The following is a 24,244-nucleotide window of genomic DNA, read 5'->3' as shown; positions in this document are numbered from 1 at the left end:
TGGGCCTCAGAAACAGCACGTAAGTCTGTGCTCCTGCTTGGAGTATATGAGTGTTTCCCAACACCTATGTAAAAACATCGACATTTTTAACACTCTTGACAAATATTCATTCTTTAGGAAGGGGCAAAATGGCATCTTATTTTAATTGGAATATACTTGGTACACAAATATGTCTTGGTCAGAGCGCCGAGGGAGAGAAGTTACATCCTGGCAGGAGACAGACCTTATACACACAAGTAAACATAGTATACAGGGTATCTGATAGTGTGAAGGTCTAAAGAGAGATGAAAAATACTAATACCAAGAAAGGGGCTATGAAATATGAGGGTGTATGAGAAAAGAGAGATGGGGGGAGAAATTTCAGCTTGTGGGGCCAGGGATAGGCTTTTGAGTAAAGGCTCTAGGGAGTCAGCCATGTGGCCACATGGAAGACAACTGTACCAGCCTCAGTGGAAAGACCCAGAGGTCGAGTTTGACTCACGTGCACTAGGAATAGTAAGGAATGGAGAAAGGAAAAGTGAAACAGGAAACAAAATTTGAAAGGCCCCGGAGAGCCAGAGCAGGTACAGTCTTGAAAGTCAGAAGGATTTTGGCTTTTAACCAAAGTGACTTAAATTTTCAACGGGATCACTGGGATCGCTGAGTCGAGAATACACTGCACTGGGGTGAGGACAGGATCAGGGCGGAGGCACTGTTGTAACCATGGCAACAGACTGTGGCTTCTTCGACCAGGGTTGTGGCAGTGGCAGTGGTCAGACTCTAGGTACGTGTGTGAAGGTAAAGCCCGCGGGATTTGCTTAGGCGAGAGGCGAGGGGTGAGAGCAGAGGAGAGGACTCAGCGATGACTGCACGTTCTGGTGTGAGCAGTGGAAGGACGATGTTGCCATTTGCTGAGGTGGGGATGGATGATGGAGATACAGTTGTTGGACGGCAGACATCAGGAACTCAGTTACAGAGATATTAAGTTGTATAATAGACATACGAGGGAAGGTGTTGAGTGGAAATTTGGATATACAAGTCTAGAGTACATAGGACACGTCTGCTCTAGGGATACAAATTTGGGATTCTTCAACACTTAGATGGTATTTAAAGCCACTGGATGGATGATATCGCCAACGTATAGAAAGAGAACAGGTCAAGAGTACCCCCGGGGTCCTCCCTCGAGCACCGCCAGGCCCCCCGGGACACTCCTGAGCTTTAAAGGGCTAGGGAGATGAGAAGAATTACAAAGGAGGCCAGGAGAGAACAGCCAGGAAGGTAGGAGGGAAGTCAGTCAAGAGTGGAGTTCTGGAAGCCAAGTAAAGTGTGTGTTTCAGGGAGAAAGAAGAAATCAACTGCATCAAATGCTGTTGACAGGGGAACATGGTAGTTAAGAACACTGGTTTTTTTTTGTTTATTTTTCAATTACAGCTGACATTCGTAGGTTCAAGTGTACAGCATAGTGATTAGACAATAATATACAAAGTATTCCCCTGATATTTCCAGTACCCACCTGGCTCCATGCATATTTATTACAATATTATTAACTATATTCCCTATGCTGTACTTACATCCTCTTGACTGTTTTGTAACAACCAATCTGTACTTCCTAATCTCTTCCCTTTTTCATCCCGTCCCTAATCCCCTTCCCCTCTGGCAACCGTCAATCTGTTCTCTGCATCTGTAAATCTGTTTTTGTTTTTGCTTGTTTATTTTATTCTTTAGGTTCCACACAGAAGTGAAATCGTATGGTATTTGTCTTCCTCTGTCTGACTTATTTTACTTAGCATAATACCACCTAGGTCCATCCATGCTGTCACAAATGGTAAGATTTCATTCAGAACACAATTTGGTTTAAAACCAGAAGTTTGTGTGTTTATTTCACAGGAAGTCGAGAGGTAGGCGTTTCCAGATTTGGTGATTCAATAACATCGTCTTTCTGTCCTTCCATCCCCCCTGCCTCATCGTGGTGCTTTTTGTCAGTGATTTTTTCAGTTACAATATGGGCGCTGAGCGTTCCAAGTGTTAAGTCCTCCTCCTACTGTGCCCAAAGGCTGGAAGCGGAGGACAGCGCCCCAGATAGGGACTCCTTCCTGGCATGTCGGTCCACATTTATGGGCGCGGGGAATCGTTCAGCACCTTAACCCCAGTGTCCTTTTCCCTGAGCCTTCTTGGTACAGATGGGGTCACATGGTCACCCCTAACTTGCAGAAAGGTTGGAAACACAAGTATTTGGCTTTTAAAACCTTTCCGTAGGATGTGAACAACGGAAATGGAGTTTAGGAATGACAGGTAGGGAGCCTGGAAAGACATTACATACAATCAGGTTAAATTTTTCTCAAAAAGTTTGGACTATTTTTATTTATCCTTTTGCTTAGAGCTTTTGCTCACTTATATTTTGGGACATATGATGATTCTTTTTTGTTGGCTCGATCTTGTCTGTTGTCCTTTGTCCTGTATTTTACTGTAATCTGTTTTATTTCATATATGGTGTTTTCATGAAGTTTGCATTTTTATCTTGTGAAATACATATTTTCCTTTAGAATTTCCTTTGTGCTTATGCTTTACAAGACCTTCTCTGCTAACAAGGAAGACTGATCTATGTTTAATTATTATGGTAAATTTGTACGGTTTTGTTTTAACCCCTTTTCAACCCAATATATATATTTTTTGATGTTTAGAACTGTAGTTAATATTTATATGTGACGTACTAGGTGGCAGGTGCTGTTATAAGTTTTAAAAAGGCAAACTCATGTAACTCTCCCAAGACCCTATGAAGGTAAGCACCGCTATAATCACCCCCATTCTTACAGATGAGGAAATAAGGGTTCAGAGGGGCGGAATAGCCCACTCACAGCCAGTGCGTGGGGCAGCCTGGCTCAAGGGTTTTGACTTTTCATCACTATACCATACTGCCTGTCCAATTTTAACCATTTAAAATTCAAATATCTTAATACCACAGATGTCTGCACTGGTTTGAAACACCTCCCTTACCCTATTCTGAATTTTTATATTTCTGAGATTTATACACCAGTTTACTCATCTGTCAATGTAGATTCATGTTAGCAATAAACTTACTCCTTTATAATATCCGATAATAACTAGTAGCACAAGTTCTTTCACCTAATTTTTTAAACTCTTTGTGCATTGTGGTAAGATATTTGTTACATAAAATTTACCATTTTAACCATTTTTAAGTGTACAGTTCAGTGGTATTTAAGTACATTCCCGTTATTGTACGACCATTACCGCCATCCTACCTCCAGAGCTTTTCCTCTTTCCCACCTGAAACTCTTTATCCGTCAAACTCTAATCCCCACACTATCTTTCAGCTCCTCACAACCACAACTCTACTTTCTATCTCTATGACTTTGACTGCTCTAGGTACATCATTTAAGAAGAATCATGCAATATTTTTCCTTTTGTGACTGGCATATTTCACTAACCATAGTATCTTCACGGTTCTTCTATATTGTAGCTTGTGTCAGAATTCCCTTTCCTTTTAAGGCTGATTAAAATTTCATTGTATGACCCTGGCCAGTGTGGCTCAGTTGGATGGAGCATCATCCTGTAAACTGAAAAGTCTTGGGTTCAATTTTGGGTCAGGGCACATGCCTGGGTTGCGAGTTTGGTCCCTGGTTGTGTGGGGCACATGTGGGAGGCATCTGATCGATGTTTCTCTCTGCCGTTGATGTTTCTCTCCCCCCTCCCCCCCCCCACCGCCATGGTCCCCCACCTCCCTTCCCCTCTCTCTAAAATCAATAAGCATGTCTTCAGGTGAGGATTAAAAAAAACTCATGGTTTGTATGTGCTACCATTTGTTTATCTATTTATGTGTCATTGAACACTTGGGTTGCTTCTCCATTTTGGCTAATGTGAATAATACTATGAGACATAGATATACAAACATTTCTTGAGGATCCTGCTTCTGATTCTTTTGGATATATACCCAAAGGGGAATGGCTGGATCATATGGTAGTTCTATTTTTGATTTTTTGAGGAATCACCCTACCATTTTTCATGGACCCACACCGTTTTATTTTTCTACCAGCAAAGCGCAGCTTCAGTTCCTCCACATCCTCACAGACACTTGTTACTTTCTATTTTGTTTCTATAGAAGTCACCCTAATAGGTGTGAAATGGTATCTTACTGTGGCTTTGATTTGCATTTCCCTAGTGACTAATGATGTTGGGCATCTTTTCATATACTTGTTGGCCATCCATTTAAAAAAAAACCAGATTCCTTTATTGTTGTTGAGTTGTAGTCTTTCTGATTACTTTTATGTTCCAGAAAATTTTGGCACTCTTAACTTATTATAGACTAATTTAAATTGTTTTTCAAAATTCTCCCTATGTCCATAAATAAGAAATGCTTTTAAATTAAAAGGGAGCTTTTTGCAAAAGGACCAAATGTTCTTTTATAAAATGTACTGAGAAATGTCTTGCTCTTTGAAATTCATTAGGATTTTTATGAGCAATTTTTATTAAAAGATTCTTTAAAAAAATTCTCTCAATTCTCCCTTTCAAAACAATCACATGTAGATTTAGATTGGAATAAGATTCAACTAATATATTAATTCAGGAAAGAATTAACCTTAGGTTCACTTACTCAAATGTTATATGCTCCTCATTTTTATAATTTCTTCATAATACTAGCACTTTGGATAATTCATAGAAATAGTGTGTATTGCATGTACATGTATGACTACTTTGTGTTGCTAAAGTAAAGGATCTTTTTTCAGTTTTTCCTGGTCATTGGAAAACTGTTGTTGTTGTATATTATTTATTTTGTAAGAATATTATCAGGTTTATTCAAATAGCTTTTAGACACCACTGTGCTACCACTGAAGATAAAAATTTTAACATCTACATTAATGTTAACGAGAGAATGTGGTCCTTTGGGGTTGAGAGTGAATGTGCAGCACAATTTGAATATGTGTAATTTATTTCTCCCAGAAGTTATTGTGATTTTTTTATTCCTTTGGGTAGACTCAGTTTAATTTATTATAATAATTCCTAGTAACTGTAGATGATTATGCACAAGTTCACTTTCTCTATAGTTGTGTTTAAAAAAGCCAAATTACAATTAAAGCTATAAATGTGTTCTCATTTTTTCATATTTTAACTGTATCTGTTTATTTGCAATTTTTTTATCCTGCCTCTAGTGGTTTGTGGCCCTGCCACTTGCATGCCTTATTAATATTTATTATACTTTCATAATAATATTTATATTTAAATTATACATTTAAATATAAATATAATATATAAATATATAAAAATATATTGCTAGTAAATTATATTTATATAATAGAAATATATATTATTTCTATAGATATTCTAGTAAATTATATTACTTATATAAATATGAAATAAAAATATAAATGTATATTTTCAACTATATATTAATATGTGGCTCATATATTGCTGACCCCAGCAATTTCCCTTTCGCTGTCTAGTTAAATTGGCAACACCTCTGGCCCTGCCAGGCACATTCGCCTCCCAGGTTGTTCCCCTGGTTTGGAACTCTCCCCTTCGGGCAGTTTGCCCTCTGCTGCCACATGGTCAAGTGCTGATGCCAATGCCAGGAAAGCTGCAGTGCCCCAGCCTCTCCATCTTCCCCCCATACGCCCCACCAATAATTAAGGTCTAAAGTTTTTAGCCTGGAAGTTAGTGCCATCTTCAACTCTCTAATGCCAACTGCAAACTATCTCCCTGTCCAGTCGCGCTTTCTGTTTCTTCCTCAAGACACGTGTATTCCTACTAAGTGATGCAATTCCCAGAACAAAATATTTCAATGTGGTGAGATACAATGTGTTCTCTAGCATGCAACTTTTACTGAAAATGTTCAGTGGTGATTTCTGTAGTAAGATGTTAGGTGTTTCCAGCACCCCATACATTTGTGCTCTGCCATTACTTGGTTATCTTACTGTTGTCCAGATTTTTATAAAGATGATCTGTGTCTTCTAATATAGGTAATATAGAGGTCAGTTTTTTTTTAAGTAATTAATGAAAACATCTTCAAAACCCATGAATTATATTAAATGTAAAAAGCAGCAAGTCATTTTTCCAGTGCTGAGTAGCCTTCTGAAAAATATGCTAATGCTGAATTCCTCTTATCCTGTTGAGGGTTTGGAAATGAGAACTCGTTTTGACTGGTAGGTGTTTCGGTGGTTTTGGAAACCTCTCACATTACTGTGTGTTTTGCGGGACATGTGGGACCCACCTTCTTTCCCAGGCCTTTCCTTAAAGGGAGGAGGAGGCCCCAAGGAGCTGAGAGGTTACACCGCATACCTGTGAAGGCCCAGGAGCTTGCCCATGGAGAATGAGTCATTTGTAAATGACAGAACAAAGGAGGACCATTGAGAAATTCATTCTTTAGCTTTAATTTCCAGCCCTAGGAAACATGCCATTATGGTATCATAAAGAATTTTCCAGAAGTAAAGTGGCTGTTTTCATCATAGTCATATATTATAAAAACATGAGTTTGAGTCACTGGTTTTTTAAGGTATTTTTTCCCTCATGAAATTAAAAGAATTAAAAAATACCTAGTGCTTATAGATGCGTAGGAATAAAAATAATTTTTAGAATCTTCTTTAGTTATTCATCCAGTTTATGCTTTCTTGATTTCTTCATCTGTTTTGTCTCAAGTATTTTTTTAATCTGATTAAATATTTAATCCCATTGACTTTAATAATAAATGTCAGTTGTTGTTATAAAAATATGCTGATTGTAGTAAGAAGATTCATATGAAGGAATATGTCAGTACCTGAGGTATGGCGGGAACACTCCTATCCCTGCTTCTTCCCTTCTCTTTCCCTCCACCTCCCACTGGACTATATCCCATAATAGTCCCATAAAATTGTGATATATCCTTCTGGAATTTTTCAATTATACAGATAAGTATAAGATTAAAAAATAGGACAATATTAACAGTATCCTTTTTTCACTTAATAAAGCTTTCTATTGGATTTTTTTTGTTTTGCAAGGTATTCCTTAATGATTTTTTTTTTTGACGAGTACTGTCCATTTATTTGGGTTTTCCAAGACCGTTGTCCGAGTAGCTTGCTTGTTTGATAAAGCCATGTTTCAAATCCAGTAGACTCTCTTGTGTTGCCATCTAAGGCGAAGGGCGAATGTTACTCATTCCGTGTTTTCGCTAGACAAGGGCTGGTCATGACAAATCAGTTCTTTATATGTGGGTTTATGCTAAAGGCATGAGCTTAAGCCACTCAGGCCAGTAAGGTCTCTGCAGGTAGGTCTTAATCTTTATGGTTCGCATCTGGGATAAGTGACATGATGTGGAGTAAACTGATAAACATCACCTTTTCAGAACTGTCCATCAGAGCAGTCCTGTGTTGACTTCACCATTTAAGAATCTGGTGCTCAGGTTACTCACGGTCTTTCAGCCCAATATGGACAGGACTTACCTTAATATTGCTCATGATGTCTGTTTTACTGCTGCTTTATGTGAAGTCTGCTTACAGGTCCCTCAGGCCAGCGTGGCCGTCGAGGTCACCGTTAGGCCTGTTGGTGACACAGTTCCGCCCTCTGCGGTAGCCCCAGCGTCTTCATTGCTGCACTCTTAGAGCGCCCTTCTGCCGGAGGAGGCGCTCGGGCCGGCCTCCGCGCCTGGCACTCCTTCCCCTAACGGTGATGCTTCCACTCAGCGGTGCATAGGGGCCACGGGGCTGGTGCACGTGGCCTGTATTCCAGGCCTCAGTGTCACTGGTTAGGTGTGTGACCCCACCAAGCCATTTAGCACCTCAGTAGTTTTCTCATCTATAAACTGGGGACAGTAATAGTAATGCACTGTTAGGATTATTCTGGGCTTCAAAGGAGCTGATCCTTAGGTAAAGTCGGTATTATTCAGTACCCTCAGTGCCTTATTTAGTCAGGAGTAGGTAATGAGGGAACGGGCAAGACTTTGGCTGGGACTGCAAGTTGCCATTAAGTGGAGGTACGTGGTGTGGGAGGGGGTGACGGTGTGACCCGTGAAAAGGGGATGGGCTGGGCCAGAGGAGCGATCACTGGGCTTGGGGGTCGGCTCATTTCTGGAGCCAGTGTGTGCGTGGGAAGCAAAGGGGCGCAGGGCTCCCGCAGCTCTGAGGCGCGCTGAGGAGTGCTGTGAACCCACGGTGCCATCAGGAGGCACGCTGCGAAACGTCCCTTTCTGAAAAATAAGTTGATTTACCAAACTTGTTCAGTCTTGATTGCACGTGGTGGCGGCCCAAAAATTTTCGTCTGTAACTTGCCCAACCTTGTTCATCGGTTTCGATGATGATGACTCATCAGAGTGATTTTGCTGAAAGGGGAGGGATTTGGTGAATTTATAGTCTAAAAATCTGTTTTTCTATACCCCCAAAAGCAAGTAAAACTTGTGGCTTAAACGTACATTTAAAAATCAAATGGATATTTGGATATCTGTTACAAGCTAATTATAATAAGGAACGTAAAGAAAAATGTCTCCTTTTATTTAGCTAATAGACTGAAGAGTCTATTGATATTAATGAAGGACAGATAAACTTGGTTAAGTGTTTGATGCTTTGATGTAGATAGTGAGAGAAGATAATACTATTTCAAAAATTATTCTTGCCTTTAAAAGAAATTGTGGTAGTGTTATTACTATCATCATTATAATTCTAAAGTTATTTTTTCAGCTTGATTGAGGTATAACTGACAAATAAAATTATAAGATACGTGAAGTGTATATTGTGGTGATTGTATATATGTATACATTATGAAAAAGTTTCCACCATCGAGTTAACACATCCACCTCATGTATTTAGCTAGCTTTCTCTTTTTTTTTCTTTCTTTCTTTCTGTCTCTTTGTTTTCTTTTTTCTTTTGGTGAGAACATTGAAGTTCTCTTCTCTTAGCAAATTTCAATGATATGATACAGGGTTATCAACTATAGTCACCATGTTTTACATGGGTGCCTCAGACCTTATGCATCTGATAGCTAAAGGTTTGTACTGTTTACCTACCTCTCCCTATTTCCTCTCCCTTACTCTTGGCCTGAAAAGAGAAACGAATGAATTCAACAAAAATATATGAAATCTCAGTCTACATATACACTTTGCTAGGCCCTGAGGGATAGAATGGAATAAGGTCTTCTTCCTGTTCTCAGGGACCATAGAGACTAGTCCAGAGACTACTGAGACAGACGCTGAGACAGAAGCAAGTATCAGTAGGGGTGTAGAGGAACACTGCACACAGAAGAGGGTGCCCTGGATGGAAAGGCATTAAAGAGGTCCTGACTCTTAACAGTGCTTCTCATACGTCACGTGTATTCGAATCACCTGGGGATCTTGTGAAACTGAGGATTGTGATTCATAAATCTGGGGTGGGGCCGCAAATGAGTGGCAACAATTTAAAAGAACCACCTGTTGGTTTTGTATTCATGAGACAGGACAGAGGACTAGAATCAGGGGTTTCCAGCCTTTTGGGGTCTCTGGGCCGCACTGGAAGAGTCGTCTTGGGCCACACATTAAATACATTGCGACAGTAACCACAAAAAAAAAAAAAAAATCTCATAATGTTTTAAGTAAATTGATGATTTTGTGTTGGGCTGCATTCATAGCCATCCTGGGCCACATGAGGCCCACGGGCCGCACGTTGGACATCCCTGGTAGAGGGAAAGGAGGCCATTTCTCTCAGAAAGGGGGTCATAGCAGAGACCAGAGGGATGGAGGCCTGGCAAAGCATAGGCGGGAAGAAGTGGGTAGGAATCAACCCCATGACGGCCTTTTATGCCTGTAAAAGTGAATGTTTATTGAGAGGATTAAAAATAGTAAGTACCCCGTAGATAATGGGGAAGTAGAGGTTTTTAGATTGGGTCACGACCTTGGTGTTCATGGTCAGGAGATCCACATGAGGGGGTTGGGAAGGACAGAAGGCCAGGATGTACAGAGTCGACCACAGTGGTTTAGGCAAAAATGATGGGGGGCGGTGATGAGAATTTGCAAGAGTTGGATTGAGAGGAAGAAGACCTTTTTAAAAAGAAATGATGTTCCTGTGAATTAGAATAATAACATCCTGGAGTCAGAGAGAGAAGTAGGCTGATTGGAGCAGAATGCATGCGCGTATAAAAGGATAGTACAGGGGTGAGGCTAGAGACTGGTAGAACTTTAATATGGATGACTTTAAATGCCAGACCTAAGGAAATTAAGCTCTTCTTTCTCTATTAAGATGAGATTTTTGTAGGTGAAATCACTAGGACAAACCAATGAGCATTAATTTCCAATTTACTCACTCATGGCGCCTTCAGTAATATGTGACACTATCATTTTCATCTAAGGTCTTTTGAGTTCTTCTCATTCTTCAGTTTTGTGATACGATTAGCGTTGAGAGACTTGGTGCTAAATTATATGGTAATCTGGGGAAAACAAAGACGATTCCAATGTTTTGAGGCTGGGGAAAAAGGAAAAACAGACTTAAAGTTAAAATACGTAGCATGTAGGAGGTTATCTAACCGTGCAAGCTGAAACAGTCAGCAAAGAATTGGAAGTGTGAGTGGCAGTGGGTTCAGAAGGAGGATAGAACTGCAGGTGAGAATTTGAGATTAATCCATATAGGGCAGGGTTAGAGTAAAGTGAATAAAGTAGACTCTGCAAGAGAGATGGATATAAGGAAAAGTTGTGAGTAAAAGGCTTGAACTTGGGAAATGCCCACATTCAAGCAGCCAGTGTGAGGTAGTGAGATTTCAAAGATGCCAGAAAATGTGAAGCATAGATAGATAGATAGATAGATAGATAGATAGATAGATAGGTAGGTAGACAGGTGGAAACACTTTTGTGGCAAAAAAGAGTTAGCAGTTCAAATGGTGATCATTTAAGTTTGGAAAATAAGGAGTAAGGATGAAAAAATGAGAGGAGCCCTGGCTGGGTAGCTCAGTTGGTTAGAGCATTGTCCTTGTACACCAAGGTTGCGGGTTCAGTCCCTGGTCAGAACACATACAATAATCAACCAATGAATGCATACATAAGTGAAACAACAAACTCTCTCTCTAAAAAAAAACAAAACAAGAAACAACCCCCCCCCCACAATTAAAAAAAAAAAAGACGACGGAAAAAGAATACTGCTAATAATATAGCACCACCTGGTGTTGGACATTAGGTATTTTTTAAATGAAGTGTTTTTTGTTTCTGTTTTTTTAAATCAAATTGATATTTTTTTTTCCTTCCTGTTTGGTTGTTTTAAATGTTTCATCTATTTTTTTTAATACCTTAGCCTAGTGCATGAATGGGCTCATTTGTTTACTTTTCAATCAACAGTATTGGGGGGGGGAGAAGTCATATCCATTTGTTTATTCTTTGATTTCAACTCTCCAAAAGTTTCTGTCACACGTGGCCCTTTCTGGTCTACTACTGTATTACAGAAGGCATGAGTTAATTGCTCGAGGTTACGTGGTTACAGCCACCTTGCTTGCCTCGCTGAGCATCATCTCTGCTTTTCAGCTTCTGATTTGTCAAAAATGAGTAAGTCTGGGTAAAGACTTCATCTGAAGTGCTATGATTCCGAATGTTCATTTTATATTTCCACTCAGTTGTTAGCGCAAGAGTTTGAATTAACAAGCTTAAAACTTTTGAAATAAATAGCAGTAGACACTTTTTTTTTTTTAACCCTCAAGGAAAACCTACATCTTTGAAAACTGCTCAGCCGTCTTGGGTGAATGTGCCTAGACCACTTCCTAAATCCAATGCGTCCTTGAAGAGTTCTGCGCTCCGGAGGACAGGGAGCCCCTCCTCTGTGGCCAGCGCCCACAGCGATCGGAACACTTGCAGCAGTAACTGTGAGTTGGGCATGTGTCAGCCTCTGGGGGTCATTGAACCTGTGGTTATACAAAAACCAGTGTACTGCAAATAATTATCAGAATTTCCAGTTCTGTGGTTTACAGGAACATGTGCATATTGTTTCTTCCTCCCTGCCTTTTCTGCTTTTTGCTCTGAAAGTTTCGCAGGAAAAACATTCTTTCAACGACATTCTCTTCTGATGAATGGGCTATAGAACACTGAACTATCGGTGTAGAAAGACCTGGTATTTTTTTTTTTTTAAACATGAAAGATTCTCAAGTGTGTCACTTGAAGTGGTAGTGGTGTTCAGTTTGTTTAAGGAAAGGAAGCAGCCTAGGAGCCATTGAAACCCAACTGGAAATCAGGAAAAAAAGATAACATCAGTTCCATTTATTTTGTAAAACACCGAATTTTGTAGATGCGTGTTTTATAATTTTTGGATGCTACATTCAGTGTAATATGACTAGTATATTATAAGTTCAAGCCTAATTGTAAGTAATTTAAAATCAGAAGAATATTTTTAAAGTTGTTTGTTACTGTGAATTCTGTGTACAAAATGGGCGAATTGAGTCCTCCCTGTCCTTCAAAAGACATATTTGGTTTTAGTATTTATTTGCTCGTTTCCTTTTAAATCTTCTCACAGAATCAGTTAATTTGAATGCTTTTGGAGCGCCTGCCTGTGTATTACAGGCTTCACGGTAGATGCAGTGAGAAATACACATTACAAAAGAAATGATCCTTATCTAAAAGGGAGTTGAGACGAGAGCGGATATGAACATGGATAACTAGAATACCAGATAAAACAAGACTTAACGCATGTGTGGTGGGGAGGAGGGGAATCCTTGCTTTGAGGAGGGGTTGATTCCTTTTTTTCTGCCGAGGCGACCGAGACCAAGCGGGGTCATGGTTATTGCACCTTTGGAGTGTGGGGCGCTGTTACAGGGTTACCACACATCATTTCACTTTTTATTTTCCTCTCAAGTAACTTCTGCTGTTACTGATTTTATATATAAAGCAATTCAGGCTCAAGAGGTTGTCACTGGCCCAAGGGCACTCAGCCAGTACGTGAACAGAATTGGGAATGAATGTCTGGAAGATAAGACATTGAGTTAATGAGCACATTTCCGAGAGCTTGCTTGGCAGCCGTGGCTGGTCCCCTGTGAGTAAGTAGCTGGATACCAGACCTGTAGGGAGAAGACTGGGATATGCTGCTTAAAATTAAGTAGGGTTATTGTGTTTATTGTTTGGATGTCGAAGTTGTGGCATCAAATCAGAGGGGTTTGCACAGAACAGATCATTCCTGATGAATTCGGGAAGGTCATCCACACTGGCAGCTTTCTCTGAGTGCGGTGGGGATTTTCGAACACAAACTGCCAGGACAGCCTTCCCAGCCGCTCCCCGAGGGCTGTGTGGCCACCGCATCGGTGACACTGGCCGCAAACACATTCTGTAGTGCCACTCCCCAGCCTCTTCCCCTGACAGCCATGTCGCGCTGGCCACGGTCACAGTGCCGTGCCTGACACTCCGAAGGAGGTTATAAAGTGCTTTTGTCTGTCCCCTTTTGTCTTTTAACAAAGGGGTTTACCCTCTCCCCACAGAGCCTGTCTTGCTGCCATGCGTCCCTGCTGCAGATTAAGCATTCTGATCCCCGAGTTCCTTTCTCAGCTTGATTTGCTGGCGGGTCTAGTCTGTTTTGTGCAGTGCCTCGGAGCCGCAGGATTTTTCCCCCCTCCGCTCTAATTCACCCCGAGCAAGCATGTAGGAGATGGGCGTGAACATGGCTGCAGTCTTTCCTGCTTAAGCTTGCCTTGGTGCTTTTAGATGACTGTACCAGGAGGATTTCGCAGTTGTACAGAAACGGATATTTCTGCAAACATTTTTATCAATTCTACACTCTCCCCACCGGCTGGTTCCGAGAGGCACTATGATGCTACCTTGTTGACACTGCTGGTCCTGGGATCCTACAGCCTTTGTGTAGGTCCTTTGTTAGCCACGTTCACTGGGAACCGAAGTACGTCGGTGATTTCTGGTTTGATTCTTTTCTTTGTAAGCATGCTCTTAATTTTACTCAGTATATCCACGTAGCATCTTCTGGTGGCTATTTTTGTAACTTGGAATTTGTGTTAATTGTAGTATTTCTTGGACATATTTTAAGTTTTAACGATTCTATGTAGAACCCATTTTATTGTATATTTCCTGTGTTTCGGAACTCAGTGTCATTCAGCAGCATTGCTAATGTTCTTGGCACACAAAATTACTTCATTATCAAAGGTTATGTGATGGTCCCATTTCTGATTAAATGGTATTTTTTGTGTATGCAGCTTAGGGTTGTATGAGTATAGAAAAATACTTTCCTAGAATTTAAACAAAAACATCACATCTTTGATTATTTTATTCATGGCATCAACAAATATTAAAGATGTGTACTTTTTAAAGGTACCTTAAAACATGTAAAATCATTTGGAGTTGATTTTTTTCTGTTTCTGATAGGGATGGGTCTTGTTAGGAAGTAACCTTTTGATCAGTATTTTGATTCATATTGGACTGAGCATTTGAACCTTTTTAAAGGACATTGCTTTGCTTTGTCCGTTCATTCCTTTGTAATGTGATAATATGAATGGCATCATTTAAGAACTTCTGAGATTACACAGTGCTGTTGTGAAATTAGCATCCGGTTCTCAGCACTTTGAGATTCTATGGAAATAACATTACCGAATTTTAAAGTGACTGAATCAAGATATATAAGACAATAAATCTCTGTTATTTGGGGGGGGGGGGGTTAGCAGGTTTTTTTAATGTGTTCTTTCATGCAGAGAAAAACTTAATGTTACGATATTAATTTTTCTTTTGGGTATTAGCATGAAACATTGCACAGTAGCTTTTATGTCAAACGTGCTCATTTATAGAGGTTAACTGTGATAAGCTCCTCCAGGATCAGATAGCTGAAGTCCAGTTTTTAAGGTCACTGGATAAAAATAAATGATATATTGTAGGTCTTGAGCAGAGTTGAATGCTTGAGGACCATTGCACCAACGTAGAAGGAAGTCTTTGGAGAGTATATCGTTTTGTCAGGTTAGCAACTATGAAGTCCAAGGGCTTCCCTTTCCTTCCATTTTGGCCACAACAACATGTTTATTTTTGAGAGACAGATGGTGGGAGGAAACATAAGAGATGCACACCAAAGCTATTTGCATTCTCTTGGGAATAGGAGAGCAGGAGAAGGCTTATTAAACAAATGGAACGCTCGTTCCCTTCACCTTCATGGCCAGCTCCTGGCATCTTACATAGAATGGTTCGTTGAACTCAGACTCCTCCTAGTGTTCCTGTTAACTCATGTGAGGTTGGACAATCTTTCACTCTCTTAGCCTCAGTATTCTCACCTGATGCATGGCAGGGGAGGACTAGATCATCTTCAAAATCCTTGCAGCAGCAAAAGCATCTGACCACTATGATTTTCTTCATTACAACAAAATGGCGCCTAATAGTTTGGAAGGAGGGTGCTTGGAGTTGTTGAAGTGATGAAGCTGACAGAGAGAAGGATATGCGTTGTTTACTCTCAGCCTCTTCCTCCTTGCAGGATGGCAAGTGGGTATTGTCTCACCTGCCAGCACTGGTCAGTTGCTAAGAATCACCTGGGGTATGGTGCTGAAAAATTTCCAGGCTGCCTCCAGGTTCTGAGCAAAATCCATGTTGGACTGGTGGTGTCTGCCAAGGGTGAGGAAGGGCTGACGGACAGGCCCTGTACACTGTGGACCTGTAGTACAAGCACGCTTTATGCTTGGGCGTGTGTAAGTGGACTATTTAGTAAGGAAATGCTACTATCTAGACTTGTCTTCATTCTTTTAATGGTATATATGAGGGTATAAATGAGGCATTCTTGTTATTGCAAAGCCAAGTGACTTCGCCTTTAGAATGTGAAAGCTTAGGCTCAGTGATTTGATTTCAAGCCAGGTGAGCAGATGATCTGGCACAGTGGGGAGTGTCAAGCTGATTCACACACACACACAAAAAGAAATTCAGGAAATGAACAGAATGTTGGCTCTGTGTGTATATACATACTTCAATAAACAAAGCAAACACTAATGTTAACTAGATGCTAAAACATAGCATGAAATAAAAGTCTTGAACAATGAGGAGCCCTTCTCTAAGGGGAAAGTCATTGCTTCTACTTAGGCTTCTCTGAGAATATCTCTTCATTTCCTCTCTAGGCTTAGTCCCCTCTCTCCCCCCACCCCACCCCTCCTCTCCTTCTCTCTCTCCCCCTCTCCTCCTCTCTCTCCCCCCTTTTCCCTTCTCCCTCCCCCCTGCCCCTGGTCACTTGAACTAGATTTTAACCATGAGGAAATGGAAGCTAAGGATTCCAGAGAACCTATTATTCTGGCATAATCAAGACAGCTAGGAACAGGAGCACTTTAAACTGTGTGTTAGAGCTGGCTACGACCTAGGTGAGCACATGTAGAACTTCACATATTGATTCTATAGGCCCACTGTTACTGAGAGGTTGGAGCCCCCTGGAGCACTGTGTTTAGGGGAATTCTGAGGATGTGTTTGGTCTCAGGGGGATTCAGTATCATACTCAGTTTGTGGGGGCCCATGAAAGCTTAGGCACTGTTTCCACACCTGCTATTCAATGCCCCTCATTATACATAGAGAAGTGAAGTGATTCAGTTCAGCTAAGCAGCGGCCAAGTCAGGACTCTCTTATTATAGATTCCACCATTAATTGAAATGCTTATGCTTCTCTTATTACATTGGGACTTCTGCTGCTGAGGAATGTATTATAGTAACTCTGGACAAAAGAAAATTTAGATACCTTCCAGGTATCGGCCAGCTGCCATGGGAGGAACTGAAATGGAGGGCAGAAGAAATCCTTCAGTGGCCTCATGCCTCACAGCGAGGTGCATCTAGGTTTATTCGGATGGGCCAGCTCAGAGGGGAGTGTTTAGAAAACTGGGAGTAAGTTGTGTCGGCGCTGGTCACAAAAATGTGTGCCGCTCAACACAGTTTGTCCCCATCATCAGTAAAGAGTGGGAAAGAGTGAAGGTAGGAAGTGTGTACAATAGATGATCATAGGGTGTCTTTGTGTGTGTGTATATGTATCTGTGTTACATATAAGTAAATACATGTGTGTGTTTGTATCTAAGTCAGAAATTTTATCCCTGAAATACAGATTTTGACTCTCACGTGTTAGCAAAGCTGATGGTAGGTGAGGTGCTGCATCTAGTGATCAGTATAGCAGTATTAAACCTACAGAGTATCAATGAGACAGCTTGTTTTCAGGAGGGCCCCTCTTCTGTGTGTGACAGAAGAGAGCCCAGGGACAGGAGTATTGCCCCTCATGAGAAATGAGCCTTTTGCTTTAGTGAGAAGTTCTTTTATTGAGTTATTAAGAAACTAAAGGTCTTTGTGTTTAAAGCTGAGTAATGAAAAGTGTGAATTCAGGACCATATTTAGGTATATAAATTAAACTCAATCCAACTTTTCACAATCTGAATAGGTTCTTTATTTGCTGCTGAATATAATTTTAGAAATGTTTGAAGAAAAATAAGGCTAAAACCCAGATTGTTGTAATACATGTTTAGGACTCTAATAACATCATTCACTTCCTTTCTTGGATTTTCATTTAGCAAAGGATGAAATGTTAATTGAAACCCAATAGCCATTTTGTATAGAAATCAAAAAAATATGTTCTATGAAATTTTGGTTCTGTGGTGTTAAGATTGTAAAGTTATTCCCCATCCATCCTTTAAAAAGTTATGTTGAATTTTAAGGTAGTCTATCTTCAGGTCTTTAGATTTTGAGGAAGGAGAGAATTGGAAAGAAGGATAGGAGAGTGGCCGAAACCTGCCAATAGGAGGGAAAGCTCTGGGTTGATGTGACCCTAATACAGCAAATGTCATCTGGGCACGAGAAGAATGAACAGATGGCCCCTTGTAGAGAGACGTAACGTGGATTGGGGGGAAAACAGCGTGCTTCCACAGGGTCTGAATGTGACGTCTACAAACACATGTCCTGTAGGAGCTGGGAAGAGCTCAGCCTCGTCAAAAACTACTAGCTGTTTCAAATTTATAACATATCAGTAAACAAGATAGACATCTCACCCTTTTCTAGAAATGTGCGGTGAAGGGAGAGATCAACGTTAGTAATAAAGAAATTTGTGATTATAGGTGTTGACTATCAGAATATAATTGGATGCTTAGAATTGGGTGTCAAAGATTATTTTAACACTAAAAAAAAATTCCATCTGTGTTGGCAGAGGGGTGGAAACTAGGCTTGGAAACTAGGTGATGAATGAATGAACTTCCAAATTTTACCTCTGGCTCAGTGAGTATATGGTGATAAACATGTCACTGGTTTGTATGGTTAGCAAGGGGCCATGGCTTAAAGGTTAACTTTTATGGGAAAAGAAAACCATAAAACTTTCCAGGTATTTTTGCTTGGAGTTTTTCCTTGGATATGGAGAGAAAGGAGCAAAGTGCTGTATTTATGCTCTTGAGTGTTGTGTAACATGGTAATCTCTTAGGAAGAGCAAAGCAATAATGCTAAAATACCTTGTAGGAGCTAAGCTTCTGGGCAGTGTACTTTTTCAAAGATTATTTAATTATAGAGAACTAAAAGTAAAAGAATGATAGAATAATTTTTAAAGATATATAAACCCCTTGTTCACTGCACCATTATTTACAGTAACCAAGATATGGAAGCAATCCAAGTATCCAGCAGATAAGTGGATAGAAAAAGTTGTGGTACATATATACAATGGAATATTACTTAGCTGTAAAAAAAATGAAATCTTACCATTTCTGACAACATGGATGGGCCTAAGCTGTATTATGCTACCTAAAATAAGACAAATACCATGTGATTTCACTTATATGTGGAATCTAAAAGACGAAATAGACTGACAAAACAGAAACAGACTCAAAGATCAGAGAGCAGACTGATGGTTGCCAGAGGGGAGGGGCTTTGGGGGCTGTGTGAAAACAGTGAAGGATTAAGGAGTACAAATTGGCAATTGCAAAATAGTCACAGGGATGTAAAGTGCAACATACAGAATGTAGTCAATAATATCGTAATATCTATGTATGTTGGTTGGTACCAGGTTGGTACTTGAATTATTGGGGAAATCATTTTATAAATTATATAATTATCTAACTACTGTACTGTATACCTGAAACTAATATAAAATAATATTGAACATAAAAAAAACCCCAACAAAACCTATGTGAGGAAAAGAGTCACATGATTTCAATTTGCCCATTCCTGGTGACTTTGACTGTAATTATTTGGTTAAGGAGGTGTTTGCCAGTTTTCTCCACTGTAAAGTTGTTATTTTTCCTTTGCAATTAACAAATGTCATGTAGAGTAATATTTTACTATATTTAGTCATATTTGATATGTAAATATTATGTTTCTCATCAGAATTAATCCACTAATGTTAGCATCCACTGACATTTCCTGGTCTGAATCAAGTATTTCTATAATAGTTACCAAATGAAGATTTTCTAATTTCACTATTGTTTTTACAGTTACCAGTTGATATTTACATTTCCAGTGTTTTTAATGTACATGTATGAAATATGTAATCATAAAAAAAATAATAAATGCTGTTAACACTTTTAAAAAGGAAATACTGATTTTTAAAAATTTAATTAGGTCATTGCTGCTCCTTCCTTTTTTTTTTAAATTTCACTCAATAAAATTTGAAATGGTTTTCTATGGTTTATCTTTACATGCTAGTACTATTTTTCAAACCTTTTCTCTTAATGTTTCTCCCATTCATGAGATTTTAAAAGGTACATTCTCCCCACCCCAAACAGTGATTAAAAAGTGAGAGTAACGGCAGTTATAGTCCTAGAGTAGCCACCAGGTCCGCTCAACTGGCACGTAGCAGAGAGACACCCTTTCATAGGGCCTCATGGTGGATCCAACACCCATTCAGCAAAAACACAGTGTGAAAATGCATCCTCATGTGGGATCCAGAGTGCAGGCAACCAGCCCTGGCCTTTCTTCTCCCTCTGTATTTTGTCCCCTGCCCCCAATACAAATACAATTCTTAAGGACACCATAGCAGATTTTGGTTCCCTTTTTAATCCATAAACATGAAGAGGAAATTCACAGTTTAGGAAGAACCCATATGAGTGTGGTTTGCACAGTTGTCTTATGCGACTGAAAGCTATTTAGTGTTTTTGATGTCAAGGGTTTCCTCTATTATTGGGCAAAAGATGACATAAGAGGAAGCAAGACATCTACTTAAAACTTTGCCATGCTAGTTTTTCCCTTGCTTCAAATTTTAGTTCTGATGGAAAACCAACAAGTTACAGATTATCACCATTATTTTTTAATGCATTGTTCTTTACTCTGGTATCACTGCCATTTGATACGCTAAGATTGTCCTTCGGGTCCCAATGAAGAAAGAGAAGCAAAATCAAGAGCAAAATCAAGATGCTCTTTCCAGAATTCATTGCCATAGTTTCCCTAAAGTACAGTGTTTGCTCACTTGATTCTTCCCTCTTACTTTTGCCCTGATATTTTCCCTCGGAAGTAACAGAGGCCTACTACGGCGGGAGCCCTCTTTGCCTAATTAACTGTAGTGAACTCAGCGTTACACCACAGCCCAAGAAAGTTGGTTACCATCAAAGTTTCTCCCCAAGTCTTTTCTTTAGCATTTCTCTTAGTCCCTGGAAAGTCTTCTCCTTTCTTTTTTTTTATCCCCCCCCCCCACCCATCCGCCCTGCCCTAGAGGCTTCCTGTGTGGGTGAGAAAGGTTTACAAAAAAAGATGGTTCTTATTATTTAGGTAGGACCCCCTTTTGTGTTCCAGCTTTGGGGCTGAGGCACCTTTGTTGCAGGGCACAGGTGGCAGCGCTGGCCAGCTCGTTGCTGGAGTAGAGGCGGGTCAGAAGCAGATCTCCCCCTGGGGGCTACCGGGGAGCATGCACGTCGGTGTTCTCCCGCTGCAGCCCGCGCTCGCGGCACCTGGGTGAGCTTGGCGCATAGTGTGGTGGCCACATAAGTTACCTCCCAGATTTCATCTGGGATGGAAGCTGAACTGAACAATATGCACAAACTGTATGAATCTTTTTGAAATTGTTGATGTACGTGACTATCTTTCCAGAAACGTGTTCGCCCCTCACAGCAGTGTGGGTCTGTTGCTCTGCCCCCTGCGTGTGTGCGCGCGTGTCTGTAAAGGATCTTGTGGTAGCTTAAGGTTTGTCAACACTTTCACCTTTTACTGAACCGAAGAGAAAATAGGCATAAATATTGGAAAAAGATTCTTTAGCATGCCAGCAGGTTCTTGTCTGTTGAGGATCTTAAATACATTTTTGAAGCATCAAATGATGCCTTGCTGGGATGACATGAATCTGTGGTTATATTGATGATAAACCCCATAATCTAGACATATACCAATAACTGAAAAGAAATAGCCAACTTGGATACTAAGATAACTTTCAGAGGATTAGGACTTCGCCACTCCACCAACAACTCGATAGAACAGAGAATCCAATATGTCTCGCTATTGAATGTGGAAGCTTTTGTACCACAGAGGGTTTCCCTGAGTGGGAACCACTGTTTTCCATTTATAGCAGCCACATATTTTCAGAGATTATTGTCTTATGTGCCTGTTCTAATCTGTGACTTCAAAAGGCAGTCTTTATATCTCAAGTCTATGATCATGCAAACTATTAAAAAGGATATTTCCTCTGAGAGGCATAGTAAATAACAATCCCCAATGGATATCTCATTTCTGCTATAGAGAAAAACTATTAGCATAGGCAGTTTCCCTTGTCACATTGTTGGGCTGACATTGTTATGACTTATTTCCAAAGAATGTAATTAATTGACCCTTGACAGGTAAGAGTATCAGAATGGGAAATTAACTTCTCATTAAGGTAGAAAAGAAATGGAAAGTAGGAATTATGGTGTGGCTTTGCTTGGCCAAGCATTTAACCTTGGAGTAGAAATGGGTTGTCTGACAGAGTTTAAGACTGCCTGTCTCCAGTTAGTAATCAGTGTTCTAATTACTGCAGTGGAAAAAAAGATGTATCTTGAGAGGTCAACTTTGTAATTTAATCTAGACTGCCATAGGAACATGTATTTTCCCAAAATCATAAACTTGACCTTTCCAGGTTTTCTAGTTGGTCATTTATTTCCATTACTTAAGACTAACCTCATGTCATGATGAGCCTGCAGAGGGAGAGTCACAGTTTGCTGGTTTTTGGAGGGACAGCCTTGATGTTTAGAAGTGGCGTCCAAACAGCCAGTGACTTTAGGTGGATCATGTAACCTCTTTAAGAGTAGTTTTCTATTCTGTATAATTGAAATGACTGATCACTAAGGTTTTTCCCTGATGTAATATTCTATGTCTACAAAACACCTTGACTTTCTTCATATTCTGTTTGCAAATGGTTATCTTTGAGATGACAGAGAAGACATTGCCTCCCTATGCAAACATCTTCCTCTGAATGTTAAAGTCTAAAGAACTGCACTATGGCTTTGAGATTTCTGTTTTTTTGTTTGTTTGTTTTTTAAGGAACGAACAGTGGTGAAAATAAATTAAGTTGACCAAATTCATATCCTTTCATTCTGGTAACATAGTCATTTATTTTTAATTTTAGCAGTTTGCTAAATTCTGAAGAGTTTAGCATGTAAACTTTAGAAATTGCCCTTTAGTTTTTTAAGATTTGAATTTATAATTCAGATAGCTTTATGTCCTGTTTTGTCACTTAAATCATCACTTTAATGACTCATATGTAGCATGTGCAGCATCCTTGAACTGCTCTTGAATATTTGGGGCGCTTCTGTACCATATTTAAAAGTGATTCTGTGATGAGCATCTTTATAATGGTCACTTTTAAAATTTGGGGAAGTTTCTTGTGATAGGTTCTTAAAAGTAATATAACTAAGTCAAAACCTATACATGTTTGTAGTCACTTCCCTCAGGTAACCAAATTGCTTTCCAAAAGCTTCATGGCCACATAGGCCAGAATTGACACCACAAAAGAGTCCTGCCTTCACCACACGCCGGTGAGCGCTGAGTTGGTCAACGAATGTTTTTAAGTTATTTATAATCCTTGACAATGTTTATAGCATTGTTTTAGTTTAACCTTAATTCAATTATTTCAAAGACAATTCTGTTGCCTTATAAGACAATGAAGAGGAGCAGAAAGAGAATGGTCTTCAGAGGCACTGAGAATCAATTTAAATCTTGGTCTTGCCACATTCTACTTTTGTCTTGACCTTGGGCTTGTTGCTAAGCCTCTCCAAGTCTCAGATTTCTCACTTGGGAATATGGGAATATTTGGGGACTAATTCCCTGTGGAGGAAGTGATTCTGGCCTCACAGAATTGCTCTTAAGTGCAAGCTGCTTAGGGTGGTGATGATGGTAATCCTCTCTATTGTTCTCATGATTCTAGAACTTTCAGAGTTCTTTTCCAGGAAGTTGAATTATTGAAATCCTGAAAGCAAGCAGGAGAAACCAATGAAAAGTCAAGAGCCATCCTCATGGGGTCTAGCTGTCGTAATTTATTTAAAGATGATGATGTCATAAGATTCTAGCCAACATTGCGTCTAAATAAAACTTGGCTGACTGTTTTTATAAGGACGATGTCACGCATGCCACACACTATTATTACCTTGGTCCCACCACACATTAAAGCTGTTTGGGAAACCACAGCCCCAGAGCTGTGTCTATCCAGCGCCCTGATTATTTTACACAAGGTCATCGGTCTCAGGTGCCATGGTGTCTGCCTCGGAAAGTGGAAAATGCACTGCTCCTTCCAGATTCACTTACTAAATACAGCGCAGGAGGCTGCGGTTGCTTTCTGTGCCCCTTTTCCCAAGTGCCAGGAAACGGATGGAAGTTGCAGACCGGCCCTGGCGAGGGTGTCCTGGTGCAGCCTGGGTGTCCGCTGGTGAGAGTGAGGGTGAGGGCATCTTTCAGGGCCAGGTTACAGTTACAGCTCGCCTCTCATACTTCAAAGGCAGGTGCTATTTTAACATGTCATAAATTTGGTGTTTTAAGTCAGGGAAAAGTATGGGTTATTTAGTAAATTCTTGTTGGAACAAAGGCTATCGTTTTGGCGGGAGCTAGATGCTTAATTCAAATACTACATATAAATACAGGGTGGGGGAAAGGAGGCTAACAGTTCTTCATATGGAAAATAATACAAGAATCAGTATACGAGTATATACTGTGTTCTGCGTAACAAAGCTGTAAGCCTGCTTTTGCTCTACCCCATATATTCCAGATTGAAGTTTCACACAAAAATTAGAGTGAGAGCACTAAGAATATAGACTTGGATAGAAAAGGCCTTTCTAGGAACAACTGTATAAAAAAAAAGGTGAATAATTGTGACAAGAAAAGTTTTAGACTTTTGTTAAAAACATAACCATGGTGATGGATGTTAACTGTGGCTAGACTTACTGTGCTGATCATTTCACAATACATACAACTATCAAATAATTATGTCATACAC

General features: G+C 40.0%; 1 protein-coding gene across 6 annotated transcripts in view; it reads left to right on the top strand.

Annotated features, from left to right (window-relative positions):
• MTUS1 (microtubule associated scaffold protein 1) overlaps nucleotides 1–24,244 on the top strand; it is a 128,823-nt gene that overhangs the window by 52,608 nt on the left and 51,971 nt on the right. For 5 of the 6 annotated variants that reach the window (XM_054566118.1, XM_054566121.1, XM_054566120.1 and 2 more), the window contains one exon: nucleotides 11,608–11,769. In XM_054566118.1, the coding sequence (XP_054422093.1) occupies nucleotides 11,608–11,769 (162 nt within the window). Of the gene's footprint in view, nucleotides 1–11,607; nucleotides 11,770–13,270; nucleotides 13,782–24,244 lie in introns of those variants that run through there. The other variant, XM_054566124.1, reaches the window with a different exon arrangement.

This window comes from Pteronotus mesoamericanus, unplaced genomic scaffold, assembly GCF_021234165.1.
Source record: "Pteronotus mesoamericanus isolate MK-2021 breed Mesoamerican mustached bat unplaced genomic scaffold, CSHL_Meso_final contig_169, whole genome shotgun sequence".
NCBI classification, from domain to species: domain Eukaryota; kingdom Metazoa; phylum Chordata; class Mammalia; order Chiroptera; family Mormoopidae; genus Pteronotus; species Pteronotus mesoamericanus.
This window is presented reverse-complemented; position numbering and strand designations above follow the sequence as displayed.